This window comes from Oncorhynchus tshawytscha, linkage group LG02 (genome assembly GCF_018296145.1).
Source record: "Oncorhynchus tshawytscha isolate Ot180627B linkage group LG02, Otsh_v2.0, whole genome shotgun sequence".
Lineage (NCBI taxonomy): Eukaryota > Metazoa > Chordata > Actinopteri > Salmoniformes > Salmonidae > Oncorhynchus > Oncorhynchus tshawytscha.
The window spans coordinates 57,253,852-57,276,420 of record NC_056430.1 but is presented as its reverse complement, the minus strand read 5'-3'; the positions used below and the strand labels follow the sequence as shown (position 1 = coordinate 57,276,420).

General features: G+C 42.5%; 1 protein-coding gene across 2 annotated transcripts in view; it reads left to right on the top strand.

Moving 5' to 3' along the window:
* Positions 1 to 19,778, top strand: part of LOC112266576 (CMP-N-acetylneuraminate-beta-galactosamide-alpha-2,3-sialyltransferase 2) — a 48,445-nt gene extending 28,667 nt beyond the window's left edge. The window contains exons 2-8 of one of the 2 annotated variants that reach the window (XM_024444166.2): positions 2,649 to 2,844; positions 3,177 to 3,561; positions 14,629 to 14,822; positions 16,430 to 16,609; positions 17,274 to 17,319; positions 17,404 to 17,523; positions 18,237 to 19,778. In XM_024444166.2, coding sequence (XP_024299934.1) covers positions 2,711 to 2,844; positions 3,177 to 3,561; positions 14,629 to 14,822; positions 16,430 to 16,609; positions 17,274 to 17,319; positions 17,404 to 17,523; positions 18,237 to 18,407 — 1,230 coding nt within the window. In that variant the 5' untranslated portion in view covers positions 2,649 to 2,710 and the 3' untranslated portion in view covers positions 18,408 to 19,778. Of the gene's footprint in view, positions 1 to 2,648; positions 3,562 to 14,628; positions 14,823 to 16,429; positions 16,610 to 17,273; positions 17,320 to 17,403; positions 17,524 to 18,236 lie in introns of both variants that reach the window. The other variant, XM_024444176.2, reaches the window with a different exon arrangement.
* Positions 19,779 to 22,569: the final 2,791 nt, after the last annotated feature.

Here is a 22,569-nt window from a genome sequence, read left to right as displayed (position 1 = left end):
CCATCCCCACTGTCAAACATGGTGGTGGCAGAATCATGGTTTGGGCCTGCTTTTCTTCAGCAGGGACAGGGAAGATGGTTAAAATTGATGGGAAGATGGATGGAGCCAAATACAGGACCATTCTGGAAGAAAACCTGATGGAGTCTGCAAAAGACCTGAGACTGGGACGGAGATTTGTCTTCCAACAAGACAATGATCCAAAACATAAAGCAAAATCTACAATGGAATGGTTCAAAAATAAACATATCCAGGTGTTAGAATGGCCAAGTCAAAGTCCAGACCTGAATCCAATCGAGAATCTGTGGAAAGAACTGAAAACTGCTGTTCACAAATGCTCTCCATCCAACCTCACTGAGCTCGAGCTGTTTTGCAAGGAGGAAAGGGAAAAATGTTTCAGTCTCTCGATGTGCAAAACTGATAGAGACATACCCCAAGCGACTTACAGCTGTAATCGCAGCAAAAGGTGGCGCTACAAAGTATTAACTTACTTGCTAAATAGCAATTTTCAAAAGTTAACTTTTTGACCCAAAAATATGCTCAATAGTTTCTCTACACTCACTAACATATTCCTCTCAATTGTACATGTTTTGCTTGACTCGTTATGACGTTATAATTACTTACATTTGCTTCCACCGTAATGTTTTTGTCAGACATCTTTGCTGAAGAAAGTTACCAGCGACGGGTGGCATAACGTCAAATTCGTCATTGGAACCACTCAATATGATTGGTTATATAAAAACCTTGGGACACAAATGCATAATGAGTGCTCTAACTCCCCCCGCAATGAAGCCATGACGCTGGGTACCTCCCGCGGCATGAGCTCGCAACTTTTAAAGGCGGAACCACTGTATGTGATCACTTGGTTATGGTGCTGTCCTTTCAGCACCATGATTCGAAGGGCGCTCAAATCGCTTAAAATAACCCTCATCATCAAGATCTGTTGCCTGCACCTAATAGTCCTCCTCATCACATTATTATTAAAAGTGGAAGATTATCACTTCTCACAATGGTGCTTGTTTAGTAAAGTTAGATTAAAGCTGAATCAATGTCTCGCAAGATCACAATGATGAATTAGTATTTTACCTAACAAAACCTGATATAATAGCATATACTCTACCATAGGCCTCTAATATGTTACACCAAAGAATCCTCAGTCATTTCTTACCTGAAGCTGTCAATGTTTTTCTCATGTGGCCAAAACTGAACAGTGCTCACCAATAGGCAGGATATATGCGATGATTGAAACAAAGTAGGCTTACAAAGATAGGCTTATAGTGTAACACAATCTGCATTTATTCACTCACAAAACAGTAATTTAAGATCTAAATGCATATTCCCATGCAACTGATTGAGATCAAAGGATTGACATGGACATTTCACTGGTAAAACGTGAAGAATTATCATTTATGATGGCCTGTTTTGAAATGAGATATTCCTAACCCACTAAGCATTTACCGACGGCGGCGACTTTTTTTGGTCCGGACCAGCCATTTTTTTTGGTACAGTCCACACCGGCATTGATTTTCAACCTCCACAGACATCCGGTCCAGATCGGCCTATATTTGGCCCAAACATGGACGTCTATATTTGGTTTAGATTTGCACAGTACAGTCGAGCACAGCAAAGTACATTAGAGTACATAGTAGAATAAGGAAATGTACATTAGTGTACTGTATTGTCCCCTACTTTACTCTAATGTACTAATGTACTCTAATGTAGTCTACTGAATTTGACTCTACTGTTTAGTACTGTACTCTACTGTACTCTTCTCTACTGAATAATACTACTGTCCTGTACTGTGCTAAACTGCCATAATGTGATGTTCAAACTTGTGAAACAACCTAGACGTCTGAGTATTGGAGAAGGCTGCTGACGCTTCTGGCACAGGCTGCCCTGGCAAAGTCAACTTCCAGAGCAGGCTCAGAACTTGGTCTGACTCCAGAGGCAGCAGCAGCCCAGTGAGGGAAGTCAGCAGGCTGGCTTATTGCAATGCAAGTGATTCTGCATCCCTGGTACCACTGAGTCTGGCCCCAAAGGGGGGGCTCAGTATTGATTCAAAGCCACTGGATGGGAGCCACGGGAGTTGGTATGTTTGACATGCATCAATTTGAAAGCCTTGCTTAATGGTTAATGGTCTCTTAACAAAGGCAAGAAGGTTTCTATTTGTGTTTCCTGACAGCTGTAGCTACAGTTTATGCAGGCAGTGTATCTGTAGGAGTTGCATTAATGCAGAGCCAGCGTGTGACTTTATTCATGAACGTGTGTGCAGAGCGGACACTCCGGCTTAGTCATTGTGTTTCTACTGCCTGCGGAGAGGCAAGTTGTTCTGGCTTTCCTCTCCATAGATGATCGTGTTGTGCTCTGAGAATTCAATGTGAAGAAAGAGGCTTCATCTTTCTGTGCCACAACAGGAGAAAGGTTCTAACAACAGTATGGCCATCCACACAGTATGAGTTTGATTGATGTTTTCAAGATTATGTATTGAGCCCTGCATGGATGGGGAGTTTAATCAAAGGCTGCGGTGACTGTTCACTATGTGATTGTTGGAGTAATTGATTTCTCTCCCCGTCTTATTTATTTCCTAAGCATCTTGGTTTGACTTTCTTTTTTTTTTCAGATGCTGATATCTGTATGTGTTTGTCTTCTAGGAGCAGGAAACTGTGCAGCGCATGCAGACCAGAGCTCTGGAGAGAAACACGAGGTTGAACCAATGAGGGGCCACCTTTGGTCTGGACAGGGTGTTTGGAAACCGAAGGCTCTATTTTTAACCTTCCTCTTTTTAATTTCCTCGCCGATCTCCTTGAGCAGGGCAAGGCAGTGTCTCTTCTTAAGCGGCAGACAAAAGTATTCGGTCAAGACTTTTACTCAAACTTTACTCTCCTCTTCCTTTGGCAGACCAGCATGGCCAAATAGGACACATTAGGCCAAGGTCACAATCCAGCAAACCCCCTCTTTCCTTTATAAACTCTGGTATCAACTAATTATTCTGCATGTTTGTTACATGTATAACTTGCCAGTAATTTTAAGAAGTGTACCTTCCCTCTGGCTGGAAAAACAGGGAGATTCCTGATATATTTGCTGAATGTGTCTGGTTCTTACGCTCGACTCCACTGACAAAGTATATTCACAGAGCAGTGGTGCCAAGAAATCAACACTGCTTCCTGCTTTAATTTTAGGTTGTCTAGGTTGCCTTTTACCCAGGGCACTGGCTCAAACAGTCCAGTAATGCTCTCCAAGAGGAAGTTGTGCCTGTTTGCTCTGTTTGGTGGGATCCTCTTTGTCATGATTGCCACCCACACCATTCAGAAGAACAACATCCTGTCTTTGACTTTGATGGAGACCCATGCCACCTCCAGGACTGTGCATGGGCACGCTGTTAACCGAACATGGGCTCCACCGAGTGCCACGGTGCCCAGCCCGGACAGGATATGTGGGTGTCCGTCCTGCATAGCAGACATGGAGGTCTCGGAGTGGTTCGCTCAGCACTATGACCCCCAGCAGCAGCCCTTTCTCACAGACAGAGACAACAACATGGACCCCCTGGCCCTGAAGTGGTGGCTGGTAAGACGTTTATTATTGATGAGAGGGGCCAAATAGTGTGGTTATATACTGTATGTGGCCAAAAACGGTCAACTTATTGTTAAAGGTGTAGGATTATACAGCAAAGAATTCTATGACAAATGAAGCAAAAATATGAATGAATCTGTCACTTTCCCAAACAATATCTGTCCAGTACATTAATATTAGTACATCAGTACAATGTAATACATTTGTATCACTATTTATGGGTCACTCAGTCGTGTCGTTGTCTTTGTTATCAACGTTCTAAAGACGCCGCAGCCATATTGATGCTCTAATGTGGAACAGGGGCTAATGACTTTAAACAGGGCTAATGACTGTTTAGTCTAAATTACATTATAGGGGCTTGGGAATACTATGACATTGCTAATGTAGGCATATATTTCATAGGAAACATCTTTACCAGCATCATCATGTTGTCAAATTTACTTTAGACAGATGGCAATGTTGTCATTAGCTAGCAAAGTTCATCAAAAATAGCAAGATATGCTAATGTTAGCTAGCTAAAATCTGGAGGTCTCCCCTCAATCTTAGCTAGCTAGCTAATGTTATACTGCAACTAAAGTCAGCCTGGTGATGACAAAATGGTAAGATGGTATCCAACCGAGTGTGTTTTTTTTGTTAGTTTATTTGCATGGTTTGTAAATTTAAAAAAATACCTATTTTGTACATAATGTTGCCACTACTGTCTCTTATGCCCGGAAATAATTTCTGGACATCAGGACTGCAATTACTCTCCACGGACTGGCAGAATCCTTTTTTCCCTTTAACGAGTCTGATCAGGCCGACGCGAACGATATACTGCTTTCTCCGGAACAGGCCCACATCCCCATGATTTGCGGGAAGAGGAGGTGGAGAAAAAGGGTCCGGAGGGCGGGCTGCCTTCTGAGAATTCGTAAGCGATCGAATAAACCCCCATTTCATTCCATTCTGCTAGTAAACATGCAATCTTGGACAATAAAATAGATGACCTACGTGGAAGATTAAACTAACAACGGGACATTCAATACTGTAATATCTTATGCTTCACGGAGACGTGGCTGAATGACGACAATATCAACATACAGCTGGCTGGTTATACACTGCACCGGCAGGATGAGTGATGGTTAGACAAGGGGTTGCGGACTATGTATTTTTGTAAATAACAGCTAGTGCACGATATCTAAGGAAGTTTCGAGCTATTGCTCGCCTGAGGTAGAGTATCTCAAGATAAGCTGTAGACCACACTTACCTACCTAGAGAGTTTTAATCTGTATTCTTTGTATCTGTTTACATACCACCACAGTCAGAAGATGGCACTAAGACAGCATAGAATGAGATGTATTCCGCCAATAAGCAAAAAAAGAAAACACTCACCCAGAGGCGGCACTCCTAGTAGCCGGGAAACTTTAATGCAGGGAAACTTAAATTCATTTTACCAAATTTCTATCAGCATGTTAAATGTGTAACTAGAGGGGGGGAAAAACACCTTTACTCCACACACAGAGACGCATACAAAGCTCTCCCTCGTCCTCCATTTGTCAAATCTGACCAGAATTCTATCCTCCTGACTCCTGCGTACAAGCAAAAATTAAAACAGGAAGCACCCGTGACTAGATAAATAAAAAGTGGTCAGTTAAAGCAGATGCTAAGCTACAGGACTGTTTTGCTAGCACAGATTGGAATATGTTCCCAGGATTCCTCCGATGGCATTGAGGAGTACACCACATCTGTGATTGGCTTCATCAATAAGTGCATCGATGACGTCGTCCCCACAGTGACACAGTACATACCCCAACCAGAAGCTATGGATTATAGGCAACATCCACACCGAGCTAAAGGCAATAGCTGCCGCTTTCAAAGAGTGGGAAGCACAGCCGAGAGTGGCGCAGTCACACGAGCCTACTAGACGAGCTGAAATACTTCTATGCTCACTTCGATGCAATTACACTGAAACATGCATGAGAGCATCAGCTGTTCTAGAAGACTGTATGATCACACTCTCCGCAGCCGATGTGAGTAAGACCTGTAAACAGCTCAACATTCACAAGGCCGCAGGGCCAGACGGATTACCAGGACATGCGCTGACCAACTGGCAAGTGTCTTCACTGACATTTTCAACCTCTCCCTCTCCGAGTATGTAATACCAACATGTTTTAAGCAGACCACCATAGTGCCTGTGCCCATGAACACTAAGGTAACCTTCCTAAACCACTAACGACCCGTAGCACTCACGTCTGTAGCCATGAAGTGCTTTGAAAGGCTGGACATGGCTCACATCAACACCATTATCCCAGAGACCCAAGACCCAGTCCAATTTGCATACCGCCCCAACAGATCCACAGATGATGCAATCTTTATTGCACTCCACACTGCCCTTTCCCACCTGGACAAAAGGAACACCTGTATGAGAATGCTATTCATTAACTACAGCTCAGCGTTCAACACCATAGTGCCCTCAAAGCGCATCAATAAGCTAAGGACCCTGGGAGTAAACACTGCCCTCTGAAACTGAATCCTGGACTTCCTGACAGGCCGCCCCAAGGTGGTAAGGGTAGGTCACAACACATTCGCCACGCTGATCCTCAACACAGGGGCCCCTCAGGGTGCATGCTCAGTCCCCTCCTGTACTCCCATGACTGCACGGCCAGGCACGACTCCAACACCATCATTAAGTTTGCAGATGATCACCGACAACGATGAGAGCCTATAGGGAGGAGGTCAGAGACCGGGCCATGTGGTGCCAGGACAACAACCTCTCCCTCAACGTGATCAAGACAAAGGAGAGGATTGTGGACTACAGGAAAAGGAGGACAGAGCACACCCCCATTCTCATTGATGGGGCTTCAAGTTCCTTGGTGTCCACATCACCAACAAACTAACAGTCGTGAAGAGTGCATGACAAAACCTATTCCCCCTCAGGAGACTGAAAAGATTTGGCATGGGTCCTCAGATCCTCAAAAGGATTTATACAGCTGCACCATCGAGTGATTGCACCATCAACCTGACTGATTGCATCACTGCCTGGTATGGCAACTGCTCGGCCTCCGACCGCAAGGTACAGAGGGTAGTGCTTACGGCCCAGTACATCACTGGGGCCAAGCTTCCTGCCATCCAGGACCTCTATACCATGCGGTGTCAGAGGAAGGCCCTAAAAATTGTCAAAGACTCCAGCCACCCTAGTCATAGACTGTTCTCTCTCCTACTGCATGACAAGCGGTACCGGAGCGCCAAGTCTAGGTCCAAGAGGCTTGTAAAACAGCTTCTACCCCCAAGCCATGAAACCCCTGAACACCTAATCAAATGGCTACCCAGACTATTTGTGATGCCCCCCCCTGACACTGCTCCTACCCTCTAGATATTAGATCATGGGAACACAAATGAACAAATAACACAATACTAATTACATTTATTTAATACACAGTGTTATGCATCACCCAAGATCCGGTGTGAAAAAATAATTGCCCCCTTTACACTCAACTGGTTGTACCACCTTTAGCTGCAATGACTGCAACCAAACGCTTCCTGTAGTTGTTGATCAGTCCCGCACATCGCTGTGGATGAAATTGGTGGTGGTAGTGGGATGGTTTGGGAATGCTTTCCTGCCTCAGGACCTGGACAACTTGCCATCGTTGAAGGAACCATGAATTCTGCTCTGTATCAAATAATTTACAGGAGAATGTCTGTCCATCCGTCCATGAGCTGAAGTGCCAGTGGCGATTTTAGCATGTAAATCTTGGTGGGGCAAACAAACAAAAAATGTGGGATGCATGCCAGCAAAGCCACTACACAACACTAAACAATACATTAATTGCACGATAACGGTGACAAATGGTGCCCACAAACTGTAGGGCCTACATAAAACTGTCTCAACACCTTACCACTGCTACACCTGGCTTTCATCTGAGCCTTGTCTGGCATCGAAACAGTTAATTCAGCCTAATTTAATGCCTTTTAAAAAAACATAGCTGAAATGACAGACTTGCTTAAACAAATGTGATTTCTACTGACAATTGAGATGTACAAACTATGGCATAAGGGGACGTCAATCAAAAATCCGTCATTTCGATTTAAGACAATGAGCAAGCGACGACGGACATAGTCAATAACTATTTGTTCAGCACTTTTGAAATGTACAGCGACAGAATTCAGAACATGGGCCGTTCTTACAGTTTACTCCCTGTACAAGTTAGAACCGTAGGATAAATAAATGGGACATATAAACAGACAATGAAAGCTCTTACAATATTCAATGATTACATTTCTCTAAACAGGTTATAGGCTATTTGTGCACCACCAAGTTAGAACAGTAGGTGAAATTTAAGAGGTGAAAATAGACCAAATTATTAGGGTGAGGTACATTGAACGCCGTTTGGGTCTTTGCGTGTCAAAAAAGATACACGTCATATAACAATATTTGACACGTTAAATACGCTTTTAATTTGACACATCAAATAACACAATTATATTATAGAATGTTGTGCATGCTGAATTTGCACTTGCAAGCCAAGCACCACCAATACTATCAGTAGCACTGTCAAAGCTGTAGCCAAACAAGCACAAACCGGGCCACGAACGATGTGTTTACAATACCGCGTTGGTGAAAATAGACCAAATTATTAGGGTGAGGCACATGGGCTTCTAACAGCTTACTACACAATATATACTTAGTATTACTTTCTTAGCTACAGAATAGATTTCTCCCTTGCATATTACATAATTTATGGAGCAACATACAATACATTTTTGGACTCACCTTGTGAAGGTGGTGCAGCTGTCCTTTGTGCGCAAATTTTGTCATCAAAGTCTGTCATTCTCTGAATTTATGGTGGGAACTTGGGGTGGGGGGAACACAACCACTCCATTGAATAGCAGGCTAATGTTAGTGGTTTCTTTGTAACGCTTGCAGTTAGCCACGGATTCCTTCCAAACGGCTCATTGTTGAATTTGCGATTGCCAACTTGTTGTGTAATCTTTATGTACAATGGCCAATGAGCACCGATACGTTTTATCTATAATTTCTCTTCATTATTTCTCTTCATATGACAAGGATTTCAAAAGGATTTGCCAGTAGATTGTCAACTTGATGACAACTGATGATGACTGCTAGCTAAGACTTTGAAAGTAAATGTTGACATGATCAGTCCAATCAAAGCTACTGTAAATATAATGTGATTTGATGTAATTCTGTGGCCAATGACTTTGAGCCTTCTTGGATGGGCACAATTTTTTTTCCCCTTTTTTCTCCCCAATTTTTGTGGTATCCAATTGGTAGTTAGTCTTGTCTCATCGCTGCAACTCCCGTACGGACTCAGGAGTGGCGAGGGTCGAGAGCCGTGCGTCCTCCGAAACACAACTCAGCCAAGCCGCATTTCTTCTTGACACAGTGCCCACTTAACCCGGAAGCCAGCTGCCCCAATGTGTCGGAGGAAACACTGTACACCTGCCGACCGTGTCAGTGTTATTAACTCAATTATTATTATTTATTTTTTTTACCTAAAAGTGTGTTGCTCAAAACAGCATTGAAAGACTGGTAGCCCCTGTGAAGTTAAGCTGGGTCATGCAGCAAGACAATGATCCAAAACACACAAGTGCGTCTACAGAAAGCCTGAAAAGCAATTTTACGTTTTGGAATTAACTAGTCAAAGTCCAGACCTAAACCCGATTGAAATGTTGTGGTAGGACCTGAAACGAGCTGTTCATGCTCGAAAACCCACAAATGTCGCTGAGTGGGCAAAATTTCTTCCACAGCAATGTGAAAGACTGATCAACAACTACAGGAAGCGTTTCGTTACAGTCATTGCAGCTAAAGGTGGTACAACCAGTTATTCAGAGTAAGGGGGCTATAGAGACCAACAGTGGAGGTGTCATAATACCCATTAAACCTAGCGGTCAAACAGGGAAATGGTTCCAATCATTTTTCCCATAGGGAATTTTAGAATTTTGTGTATGTTTACCTTGTTTATCTGTCTCGGACAAGGTGACTTTTATCAATGTGCTCTAATAAGCATCAAAGTAGACATCATGCAAGACCACAAATCCCTGCAAACTCCTGCACGTCATCTTTCGCTGACACCTTTGCTAACATGTTTTGTGTCAATTTAAAACTTGCACAATACCGCTCACAGCATTTTCAATTTAAAGAAATGTATCTCATTCATTCATTGTTTGACCGCCAAGTTTTATGGGTATTATGACACATACTGTGGTACTCTCTTACTTTTCGCACAGGGGCATTGGGTGTTGTTTATTAAATGAATGAAATAAGCATCAACATTTTGTTATTTGTTCACTCAGTTTCCCTTTATTTAATATTAGGTTTTGGTTGAAGATCTGATTTTAAATTCAGTATAAAAAATATGCAAGACTAGAGAAAATCTCTATTGCACTTGTAACAGTATAACTTTAGACCGTCCCCTCGCCCATACCCGGGCGCGAACCAGGGACCCTCTGCACACATCAACAACAGTCACCCACGAAGCATCGCTCCACAAAAGCCGCAGCCCTTGCAGAGCAAGGGGAACCACTACTTCAAGGTCTCAGAGCAAGTGACGTCACCGATTGAAACGCTATTTAGCGCGCACCACCGCTAACTTAGCTAGCCATTTCACATCCGTTACACACTTGCATGTCCAGTTCACCACCATTCAATAATCAGTCATTTAAAAAAAATCAAGACATGTGGCCAGCAAAAATTTGCTGACATGCATGAGAAATGTGTGTATTCCCAGACATACTCATCTGTTATCATTTTATTCCTATGAGGGACTTAGTAGTCCTACTCTTATCTCTCAAGCATGCTGCAAATATCAATGTTTGAAGTCAACATTTTCTTCCGTGGCAAACTTCCAGTACATCTGGAAAAGACAGCCTCTGTGCTGCACAGTGAAAACTAAATGTGCTCTGTTACTACCATCATTCCATGGCCAAATGTCATTAAAACCTACTGCGGTGGATTCCATGCACTGTAATCGTCAGGGTGATTACTTTCCAAAAGAAACTCCCTGAAGGGACTGAGCAAAGAAAGGAGAACTCGCCATCCATAAGCCGTTCACCAGTCTGAGCATGTTTTAATATGTTTTATTAAAAGATAATTTGAGGCATTCAAGGTTTCGAAAGCAACACTAAAATAAGCTTGGTGATGGCTCCCGTGGCACTGAAAAGCAGTGGTCAGGACATACACACACTGTGTTGCCATAGTTGGTCTGATAAGAATGCCATGCCAGTGTACAGTTGAAGTCGGAAGTTTACATACACCTTAGCCAAATACATTTAAACTCAGTTTTTCACAATTCCTAACATTTAATCCAAGTAAAAATTCCCTGTCATAGGTCAGTTAGGTTCACCACTTTATTTTAATAATGTGAAATGTCTAATGTCTGAATAATAGTAGAGAGAATGATTTATTTCAGCTTTAATTTCTTTCACCACAGTGGGTCAGAAGTTTACATACACTCAATTAGTATTTGGTAGCATTGCCTTTAAATTGTTTAACTTGGGTCAAACATTTCGGGTAGCCTTCCACAAACTTCCCACAATAAATTGGGTGAATTTTGGCCCATTCCTCTTGACAGAGCTGGTGTAATGGAGTCAGGTTTGTAGGCCTCCTTGCTCGCACACGCCTTTTCAGTTCTGGCCACACATTTTCTATAGGATTGAGGTCAAGGCTTTGTGATGGCCACTCCAATACCTTGACTTTGTTGTCCTTAAGCCATTTTGCAACAACTTTGGAAGTATGCTTGGGGTCATTGTCCATTTGGAAGACCCGTTTGCGACCAAGGTTTAACTTCCTGACTGATGTCTTGAGATGTTGCTTCAATATATCCACATCATTTTTCTTCTCATGATGCCATCTATTTTGTGAAGTTCACCAGTCCCTCCTGCAGCAAAGCATCCCACAACATGATGCTGCCACCCCCTAGCTTCACGGTTTTACCTTGTGTTCTTCGGCTTGCAAGCCTCCCCCTTTTTCCTCCAAACATAACGACGGTCATTATGGCCAAACAGTTCTATTTTTGTTTCATCAGACCAGAGGACATTTCTCCAAAAAGTATGATCTTTGTCCCCATGTGCAGTTGCAAACCGTGGTCTGGCTTTTTTATGGCGGTTTTGGAGCAGTGGCTTCTTCCTTGCTGATCAGCCTTTCAAGTTATGTCGATATAGGACTCGTTTTACTGTGGATATAGATACTGTTGTACCTGTTTCCTCCAGCATCTTCACAAGGTCCTTTGCTGTTATTTTGGGATTTATTTGCACTTTTCGCACCATAGTACGTTCATCTCTAGGAGACCGAAAGCGTGACCTTCCATACCTTCCTAAGCGGTATGACGCCTGTGTGGTCCCATGGTGTTTATACTTGCGTACTATTTTTTGTACAGATGAACACGGTACCTTCAGGCATTTGGAAATTGCTCCCAAGGATGAACCAGACTTGTGGGCGTCTACAATTTTTAGAGGTCTTGGCTGATTTCTTTTGATTTTCCCATGATGTCAAGCAAAGAGGCACTGAGTTTGAAGGTAGGCCTTGAAATACATCCACAGTTACATTTCCAATTGACTCAAATTATGTCAATTAGCCTATCAGAAGCTTCTAAAGCCATGACATCATTTTCTGGAATTTTCCAAGCTGTTTAAAAGGCACAGTCAACTTAGTGTATGTAAACTTCTGACCCAAATGATTTGTGATACAGTGAATTCTAAGTGAAATAATCCGTCTTAGAAAAATTACTTGTGTTATGCCCAAAGTAGATGTCCTAACCGACTTGCCAAAACTATATATATATGTATATATATATATTTTTTTTTTACCCCCTTTTCTCCCCAAATTCGTGGTATCCAATTGTTAGTACAGTGCCTTGCAAAAGTATTCGGCCCCCTTGAACTTTGCGACATTTTGCCACATTTCAGGCTTCAAACATAAAGATATAAAACTGTATTTTTGTGAAGAATCAACAACAAGTGGGACACAATCATGAAGTGGAACGACATTTATTGGATATTTCAAACTTTTTTAACAAATCAAAAACTGAAAAATTGGGCGTGCAAAATTATTCAGCCCCTTTACTTTCAGTGGAGCAAACTCTCTCCAGAAGTTCAGTGAGGATCTCTGAATGATCCAATGTTGACCTAAATGACTAATGATGATAAATACAATCCACCTGTGTGTAATCAAGTCTCCGTATAAATGCACCTGCACTGTGATAGTCTCAGAGGTCCGTTAAAAGCGCAGAGACCATCATGAAGAACAAGGAACACACCAGGCAGGTCCGAGATACTGTTGTGAAGAAGTTTAAAGCCGGATTTGGATACAAAAAGATTTCCCAAGCTTTAAACATCCCAAGGAGCACTGTGCAAGCGATAATATTGAAATGGAAGGAGTATCAGACCACTGCAAATCTACCAAGACCTGGCCGTCCCTCTAAACTTTCAGCTCATACAAGGAGAAGACTGATCAGAGATGCAGCCAAGAGGCCCATGATCACTCTGGATGAACTGCAGAGATCTACAGCTGAGGTGGGAGACTCTGTCCATAGGACAACAATCAGTCGTATATTGCACAAATCTGGCCTTAATGGAAGAGTGGCAAGAAGAAAGACATTTCTTAAAGATATCCATAAAAAGTGTTGTTTAAAGTTTGCCACAAGCCACCTGGGAGACACACCAAACATGTGGAAGAAGGTGCTCTGGTCAGATGAAACCAAAATTGAACTTTTTGGCAACAATGCAAAACGTTATGTTTGGCGTAAAAGCAACACAGCTCATCACCCTGAACACACCTTCCCCACTGTCAAACATGGTGGTGGCAGCATCATGGTTTGGGCCTGCTTTTCTTCAGCAGGGACAGGGAAGATGGTTAAAATTGATGGGAAGATGGATGGAGCCAAATACAGGACCATTCTGGAAGAAAACCTGATGGAGTCTGCAAAAGACCTGAGACGGGGACAGAGCTTTGTCTTCCAACAAGACAAGGATCCAAAACATAAAGCAAAATCTACAATGGAATGGTTCAAAAATAAACATATCCAGGTGTTAGAATGGCCAAGTCAAAGTCCAGACCTGAATCCAATCGAGAATCTGTGGAAAGAACTGAAAACTGCTGTTCACAAATGCTCTCCATCCAACCTCACTGAGCTCGAGCTGTTTTGCAAGGAGGAATGGGAAAAAATTTCAGTCTCTCGAAGTGCAAAACTGATAGAGACATACCCCAAGCGACTTACTGCTGTAATCGCAGCAAAAGGTGGCGCTACAAAGTATTAACTTAAGGGGGCTGAATAATTTTGCACGCCCAATTTTTCAGTTTTTGATTTGTTAAAAAAGTTTGAAATATCAAATAAATGTCGTTCCACTTCATGATTGTGTCCCACTTGTTGTTGATTCTTCACAAAAAAATACAGTTTTATATCTTTATGTTTGAAGCCTGAAATGTGGCAAAAGGTCGCAAAGTTCAAGGGGGCCGAATACTTTCGCAAGGCACTGTAGCTACTATCTTGTCTCATTGCTATAACTCCCGTACGGGCTTGGGAGAGACGAAGGTGTCCTCCGAAACACTACCCAACCAAGCCGCAATGCTTCTTAACACAGCGCGCATCCAACCCGGAAGCCAGCCGCACCAATGTGTCAGAGGAAACACCGTGCACCTGGCGACCTGGTTAGCGCGCACTGCACCTGGCCCGCCACAGGGGTTGCTATTGCGCGATGAGACAAGGATATCCCTACCGGCCAAACCCTCCCTAACGCGGACGACGCAAGGCCAATTGTGCATCGCCCCACGGACCTCCCCGTCACGGCCGGCTGCGACAGAGCCTTGGCGCGAACCCAGAGTCTCTGGTAGCACAGCTAGCACTGCGATGCAGTGCGCCACCCGGGAGGCCCAAACTATAGTTTGTTAACAAGAATTTTGTGGAGCAAAACTAGTTTTAATGACTCCAACCTAAGTGTATGTGAACTTCCGACTTCAACTGTATATATTGCCCTGTTTTTGTTTGTTTGCCAAATGTGACCTCAGGCTTTAGTCCTGTGAGATATCATTGTCACCCCACACCTAAAGTGAATTTTAAACATTCCCATCAGGCTTTGCAGCGGTCCACCGATGAGCGGACGATATATGACGTGATCCAGAAGATGTTCCAGGTCATTGCTCCCCCTGCCGTGGATGTCCAACCCAAACAAGCACTGTGCAGGAAGTGTGCAGTGGTGGGGAATTCAGGAAACCTGCTCGGCTCTCAATACGGCTCCTTGATAGACTCACATAACCGTGTCATAAGGTATGACCTAACTAGTGTTTTCACGATACTGGAATTTTGACTTCTATACCGATGCCAGGTTAAGTATCCCGATACTTGATACCATTACAATACTCGATACCACGGCAAAAAAAGAAGGCACATCCTGGCACTTGAGCCAGACAGATAAACTCTGCTACTGCTCTATTCAATCGTTGGGCATGTTTTGAATTCAACAACATTACATTCAAAAAGATGTATGTAAAACATTTTCAGAGACAGCAATGTATGTATGCATTAATTAATCATTTATATAATCATACAATTAATTTGACTTTTGTAAAAACAATAACTACATAACGGTAATCATTTATTTGAATGATACATCTCTTGATAAACAGGGTAAATCATGATGTAGCCTAGGCCTATTCACAATACAGGTGAATGCATATTCAATAGGAGTGTGCATGCATTGAACTAATTTTGGCTGATTTCATGGGGGAACAGTTGACAAGCAATCTGTTTCCCTTCTATTTGGGACTTAATTTATTGTACTGATCAACAGCATTTGCATAGAAGTAGCTTATTTTAAAGAAGTGTGCACTGTCTCTATAACCAGTAATGACATCATTCATGAGGCAATAGGGGGAGCGGCCCATCAGAGCCCTACACACACCGTTTCAGTTCGCAAAGGGAATAGATAGTCTTTTGGAGAGAAGTTAGAGACCAAGTGAATGAATAATGTTTTGGTAGCGATCAGCTTTGAAATCCAACATTTTGCGTTATGGTTTGCACAAGTACTAGGGTAGTGTATTGACGTTACAGTAGCTTCAGCTGTAAGCTAGCAAGAAAAGTTGGCCTAACAGAGCTGGAAGCTACCGGGATCTTGCATTGTAAAGTGTTCTAGCTTGTATGGACATTGTTTTATAAACAGTAGTTAACAGTTTTAAGATGCCGTGTCGCATTATTGAAGTGTATTAACTTCGGTTCAGCATGAGTGAGAAGCTACCATGATACAGCCTAGACTCCCAGTGCAGGCTAGGTGCGCTGTAGACAGACTTGATCCGTGAGACACATTTGACAGAAGTACCTAAAGTAACACAAATTTTAGTACCGAACCGGTTTTCATGTTCTAGTATGAAAAAGCACCACAACCATTAAATAACCTTAACTACTTCTATGCAAATACATAGTCCAAATGAGCATGATTATCACATCATGGCCATTACCACAGTAAAATGGCCTTAACACCAATAGTCTAAAAGGCGTGGAGGTGGCATTACACAACCCCACCATGATCCAAACAACCCACAACCATTCACCTTGGCAGGATTAGACCATACTGAGCCTGAAGAACCAGTGACCAGGCTTCAGTTCCAGACACTCTTAAAACCACCTGACCCAATTACCATTTCCCCTGAAACCAGTGAGGCATGCCAGATGAGCTCAATTAAGACTATACTTAGTTAAATCAGGTGGTTGACTGACTGTCTGGAATTAATTCACACATACACTACATCCCAGTAGCTGCAGGGCTACCATGTTAAATCTAATTCAGTGTCTGATTGTTGCCTCGCACGCCACATCGGCACAGATTAGTTCATGACCTGCCTGTGAACTGAAACAATGGTTCTCTCTTCGCTGTAAAGGATGAATAAAGCCACAACAGCAGGGTTTGAAGCCGACGTGGGCAACAGAACGACACACCACTTCATGTACCCTGAGAGTGCAGTGGACATCGCCCCTGGGGTCCACCTAGTTCTGCTGCCCTTTAAACTCCGCGATCTACAGTGGGTGGCCAGTGCCCTTTCGACGGGAGAGATCAAAACGTAGGTCCACTCTTTGCCAATCCCAAGCTTTTCACCGGCACTCCCAAATGTACAACTACTGACGACAACCACACAATACTGACCACAATTACTGACTACAAACACACATCTACCGACCACAACAACACTTGTCAAAGCACTCAACTGACTAATGCATGGTATGGGTCTGACTGACTACAACAGATAGCGTAATTCATTGTTGAGCTTTTTGACCTTGTCGTAGTCTGTTTTTGATGTGACTGTTGTCTTTGTCTATACATTGACATTTTAGCCATTTAGCAGATGCTCTTATCCAGAGCTGCTTACAGTTAGTGCATTCATCTTAAGATAGCTAGGTGGGACAACCACATATCACAATGTGAGTGGGAGCTGCCCTCCCGAAGGGGTAGAAGGGCCAAGAGACCAGAGGTGGCAGAACGAAGTACTCAGATTGGGGTGTAGGTTTTAAGCAGAGCCTGAATGTAGGGAGGGACATTTCCTCTTGCTGCTCCCTAGGCAAGTACAATGGTCTTTTAGTCTATATTTAGAATGTTCATGTTTTTATCGTGACAATGTTTTGCCTCTTGGCTAGGCCGTCATTATAAACGAGAACTGGTTCTCAACTGACCCACCTTGTTTAATAAAGGTCAAATAAAATAGTTGTCTTCCCTGCATGTTTCTTCAGGACATACATGAGGGTGAAAGGTCGGGTACAGGCTGACAAGGACAGGGTAAGGCTTATCATGGTGGGCAAAACTATTGAATGAATGTTGATTAGTTTTGTGTGTTAAAGCTAATCACCCTCTCGTTTGCAGGTTATAGTGGTGAATCCAGCGTTCTTTAAGTACACCCACGACCGGTGGACAGAGCGCCATGGCAGATACCCTTCCACGGGCATGCTGGCAGTTATATTTGCCCTTCACATCTGCGATGAGGTGAGTATCCTTTGACATAAATAGGGTTTTTTCCATAGCAGCATCAGTGTCTCGCCAGTGATTATGTTAATGTAAGCTCTAGTGTCATTTTTTGGGGGGGAACTGTGTTTCCATAACCAGGGCTGACACTGAGGACTTGTGAAGAGCAGAATCAACAACCTTTGCAATATCAACACAGTTACTTTGTGAGATGGTGTTAACCGTGGAAGGTGATTAGCTCCTCTGGTCTAAAAAAAAAAAAAAGATAGCCCAATGCCCCAGTGATTGGGAACATTGCCTTTGTGTAACCCAGGTGTCCTGGCTAAATTCCCAATCCGGCCCTCATAACATCATGACCACCTAATCATCCCCAGCTTCCAATTGGCTCATTCATCCACCCTCCTCTCCCCTGTAACTATTCCCCAGGTCGTTGCTGTAACTGTGAATGTGTTCTCAGTCAACTTAACCTGGTAAAATAAAATTAAAAACCTCATACTAAGCCATTGTTATGTAAATGCAAGCTGAAAAGTATATTTAGCCTCGCCTTGTCAGAACAGGTCCACTGAGGCCATAGCCCAGTGAATCACTTGAGCTGCGACATAGATGTGGAAACAGTCAGATTGGGGGGGTGTAAATTCTCAGTGGAAATGGACTTCTCTTTAGTATCAGCCTGGCTGAAAGTAAGCAGAATGCTAATAACACTAGTAATGCTAAACATTGCCGTCCTTCTCCAGGTGTCTGTGTTTGGCTATGGAGCTGACCAACAGGGGAACTGGCACCACTACTGGGAGGACAACCAGTACGCTGGTGCGTTTAGGAAAACTGGGGTGCACAATGCTGATTTTGAGACGGAGGTTATCCAAAAGCTGGACACAGAGGGCAAAATTAAGCTGCACAAGAGATGAGAATGAGCTAGGGTGGTGTGTACAGGACGAAGCCATTAGTGTTGGGTGTGGTGGTCAGAGACCGTCAAAGAGGGACATGAAACCTGTGATGCGCCCTGGTCTCTGAAACTAGCACTGTGAGCTACACATACAACCAAAACCACAAACAGAAGTCCTCAGACCAAAACAAGAACTTGAATCATGTCATTTGAGCATGCACTGCATGTCAACAGCATAATAAATTGCTGAAAATACATTTTAACAGGGACGGATAACCTCCACACATGCACGTTTTAGACAGATCATTAAAACGAACATAGAAAGTATGCGGAGCGGCTTATGCTGAGCCAGCTTATTTAGTTTCTTCCCTGTTCTGTACGTGTCGGCATGCTGCACCGAACTAGCCTTATACTGAAGAACCCTTCAAGAACCTGAGAGCCTTTGACTGAAGGGGTAAACCACAGAATCCGCATTAAGGACAGAAGCCCTGTGTTGCAAGGGTGTAAAAACCACATCTGCGTGTATTTTTCTTTGTGAGGATGGAAAAGGGCACAGTTAGAGTCAAATTTATTCAAGAATTTATACTGCATTGGAACTATAAGGATTGGTTTAATGTCTCTGTAGAAACAGTTTTGAGCTGCCATAGTAGTCAATGAAACCATATTAATATACAGCTTTCACACCCAATTATGTTGCCTATTATTATGTTGTTCTGAACTTGATCTAATAACATGTTTTAGATTATGGAAATGTCACTTGTGTTGCCATCCCAAGGAATACAAATATTGAACACTGTGTATGGGGGGGAACACACGATGTGGTCATTAACAGTCTGCATTATGTTGCACTATGATACCACATTCTTGTTTGGGAGGGATGCGGGGCGGGCTAGCCAGATGTCTTTGATTAATTTCTAAAAAAGAATGAACACTTCAATAAGAGCGATTCCAGTGATGTGCCTTCTGAGCCAGTTTAACTCTCTAAGGGAGTTTTGATAACTTTTTTTTTTTTATACGGATGTATGAACCTTTGTGTCAAAGACTGAGTCCCGCTGTTATTAGAGTTATGATCTATGACCACTGATAAGACAGTTGTGACCCGATGAGTAAAAATGAACACCTTCAATTAAAACCAGAAACAATGAATGCAACTTTAATATCATCATTAACTAAACATTAAGTTTGTTTGTTTCAAAGTCGGCTCCTATTTTAAATAAAATCTCAAAACCATTTAGGATTTTTAAAACAAAAGTAGGTTGGTACCCAATACAACACTTTTAATAAAACATAAGAAACCATATCTTTTTTTTGTATTTGTGAGTATGTGTGTGATTGACTATGATGAAGCTGTGGTGTCTTTAAAAACATTAAATAAAAGCATACTGAACAATCACCACACCGCCTCCCTTTTTAATTTTGAAACGGATTGAATCCTGGCCTACGTTTTTATAACAACGTGAAATGCTTGTGTAGGTAAATACAGTGACCCCTTTGACTGGCAGTGTAATTTGACACAATATGGGCAAAACTTGACTTGTTTCAAAGGCTGTGTAGTGTGTGTTTCAAAGGCTGTGTAGTGTGTGCAACTACTATTCCACCCCCCCCCCACGTTGGGTTTCTGGGATAGTTATATCACATGATATCCTGTACAAAAGGGAATCTTTAGGTTGGACTAGACCCGCAATACTTGTCTGTCCATCTTTCTTTCCATTGTTTTCTTCCCTAAGTAACTTTGCTCTCCCTCACTCGTTCACTGTGCTCATACTCTTATCTACCTCTCTCTTTCTCTCTCCCTGCTGCTCTACATCTTGTGCGATGTACGTCTTGGCCAGGGCCTGCCGAGGGATATTGTCGAGGGTAAAAACCTAATCTGGGAAGCATGATCAGGGCCTGGTTGTGGGTGACTCATTGATGCAGATATGGAGACTGAATGGAACAAGGGCCAAGATTGAATCAGATCGAGCACATAGCAGATGTTTTGGAGGTGTTAGAAGTGGAACTGAGTATGACCTGACATATCGGTGAGCGGCTGCTCTTGTGCGTCACAGACCGCTCCCTTATTATCCCTACCACATTAGTTCAAAGTGGTGCTAGAAAGTGTAGGCTCTATCGATTTTAGAAATAATGACTCTCACAAGTCAAACCATTGATGTTAGGCTAATGCATGTTTTTTATGTTGGGGCCCTATTCAATCCGTAGCGCTGAAGACCTGCTTTTATAGCGCGAAGACCTGCTTTTATTGACAATAAAAGGCAATGTTCCCACGGTTGCATTCACGGTAAATGCTGCATATGTCGGCTCAATCAGAAATGACCTGTACATTTTAACGCTGATCATCTGCGATACGGATTGAATCCAATCCATAATTTAGATGGGGGGTTTATGGCCTATCAGCAGGTCTCTAAAGTGCAATGAAATATGTTTCTGTGTGCGACCAAGAGTTTTATTTCTGGAGCACTGTGAGACTATGAAAACAAATCTCCCAGATAATAATTGTTTAAATGTTAAGGCTTCGCAGTAGCGTTGTTCCCGAGTGCCCTAGATAACAAAGTGAGTGCAGATTCGATAGCGTCATGGTTGCACCATTACCACAGTGAAAACTTGCTTCCGGCCCAACCAGTTTAAAAGATCTGACCCATATTATTACCGGTGCAACATTTTTATCTTCTTATAGTGGATTGCTGGGGCGCTCCTAACTGTTTTGAGTTGAGCGCACCAGTGCTACCAATTGTTTTATTTTATTTAGAGCCCTGCCTATCTGTCCAATTCGCAGTGGTGGATAAAGTGCCCAACTGTCATACTTGAGTTAAAATACCTTAATAGAAAATTACTCAAGTAAAAGTCACCCAGTCAAATTTGAGTAGAACTTGAGTAAAATTCTAAAAGTATTTGGTTTAAAATATACTTAAGTATCAAAAGTATAAATCATTTAAAATTCCTTATATTAAACAAACCAGATGGCAGCATTTTCTTTTCTTTTTCTTTTTTGATGGATAGCCAGGAGCACACTCTAACACTCAGACATCATTTACAAACAAAGCATGTGTGTTTAGTGAGTCCGCCAGATCAGAGGCAGTAGGGAGGACCAGGATGTTCGGTTGATAAGTGCTTGAATTGTACTATTTTCCTGTCCTACAGGCCCAGATTCCCGTGATTTGCATGGAGAAAAAGGGGCCAAAGGACAGGCTGCCCTCTGAGAATTCGTAGACAATCGAATAAACACGCACTTCCTTCCATTCTACTAGCAAACGTACAATCTTTGGAAAATAAAATATGAAATATGAATATGAAGATTAAAGAAGATTAAACTACCAACGGGACATTCAAAACTGTATCTTATGCTTCACGAGACATGGCTGAATGACGACACGATCAACATACAGCTGGCTGGTTATACGTTGCACCGGCAGGATAGAACAGCGGCATCAGGTGAGACAAGGTGCGACAAACTATTTATTTTTGTAAATATCAGCTGGTGCACAATATTTAAGGAAGTCTTAAGCTATTGCTCGCCTGAGGTAGAGTATCTCATGATAAGCTGTAGACTACACTATCTACCTAGAGAGTTTTCATCTGTATTTTTCGTAGCTGTTTTACATACCACCACAGATAGAGGCTATCACTAAGACCGCATATTCCGCCATAAGCAAACAAGAAAATGCTCACCCAGAGGCAGCACTCTAAGTAGCCGGGGACCTTAATGCAAGGAAACTTAAATCCATATAACCAAATTTCTATCAGCATGTTAAATTTTTATTTTTATTTCACCTTTATTTAACCAGGTAGGCTAGTTGAGAACAAGTTCTCATTTACAACTGCGACCTGGCCAAGATAAAGCATAGCAGTGTGAACAGACAACAACACAGAGTTACACATGGAGTAAACAATAAACAAGTCAATAACACAGTAGAAAAAAAGACTCTATACATTGTGTGCAAAAGGCATGAGGAGGTAGGTGAATAATTACAATTTTGTGATAAATGATCAGATGGTCATGTGCAGGGAGAGATACTGGTGTGCAAAAGAGCAGAAAAGTAAATAAATAAAAACAGTATGGGGATGAGGTAGGTAAATTGGGTGAGCTATTGTGCAACCAGAAGAAAAAAAACTCTGGACCACCTTTACTCCACACACAGGGACGAATACAAAGCTCTCCCTCGCCCTCCATTTGGCAAATCTGACCA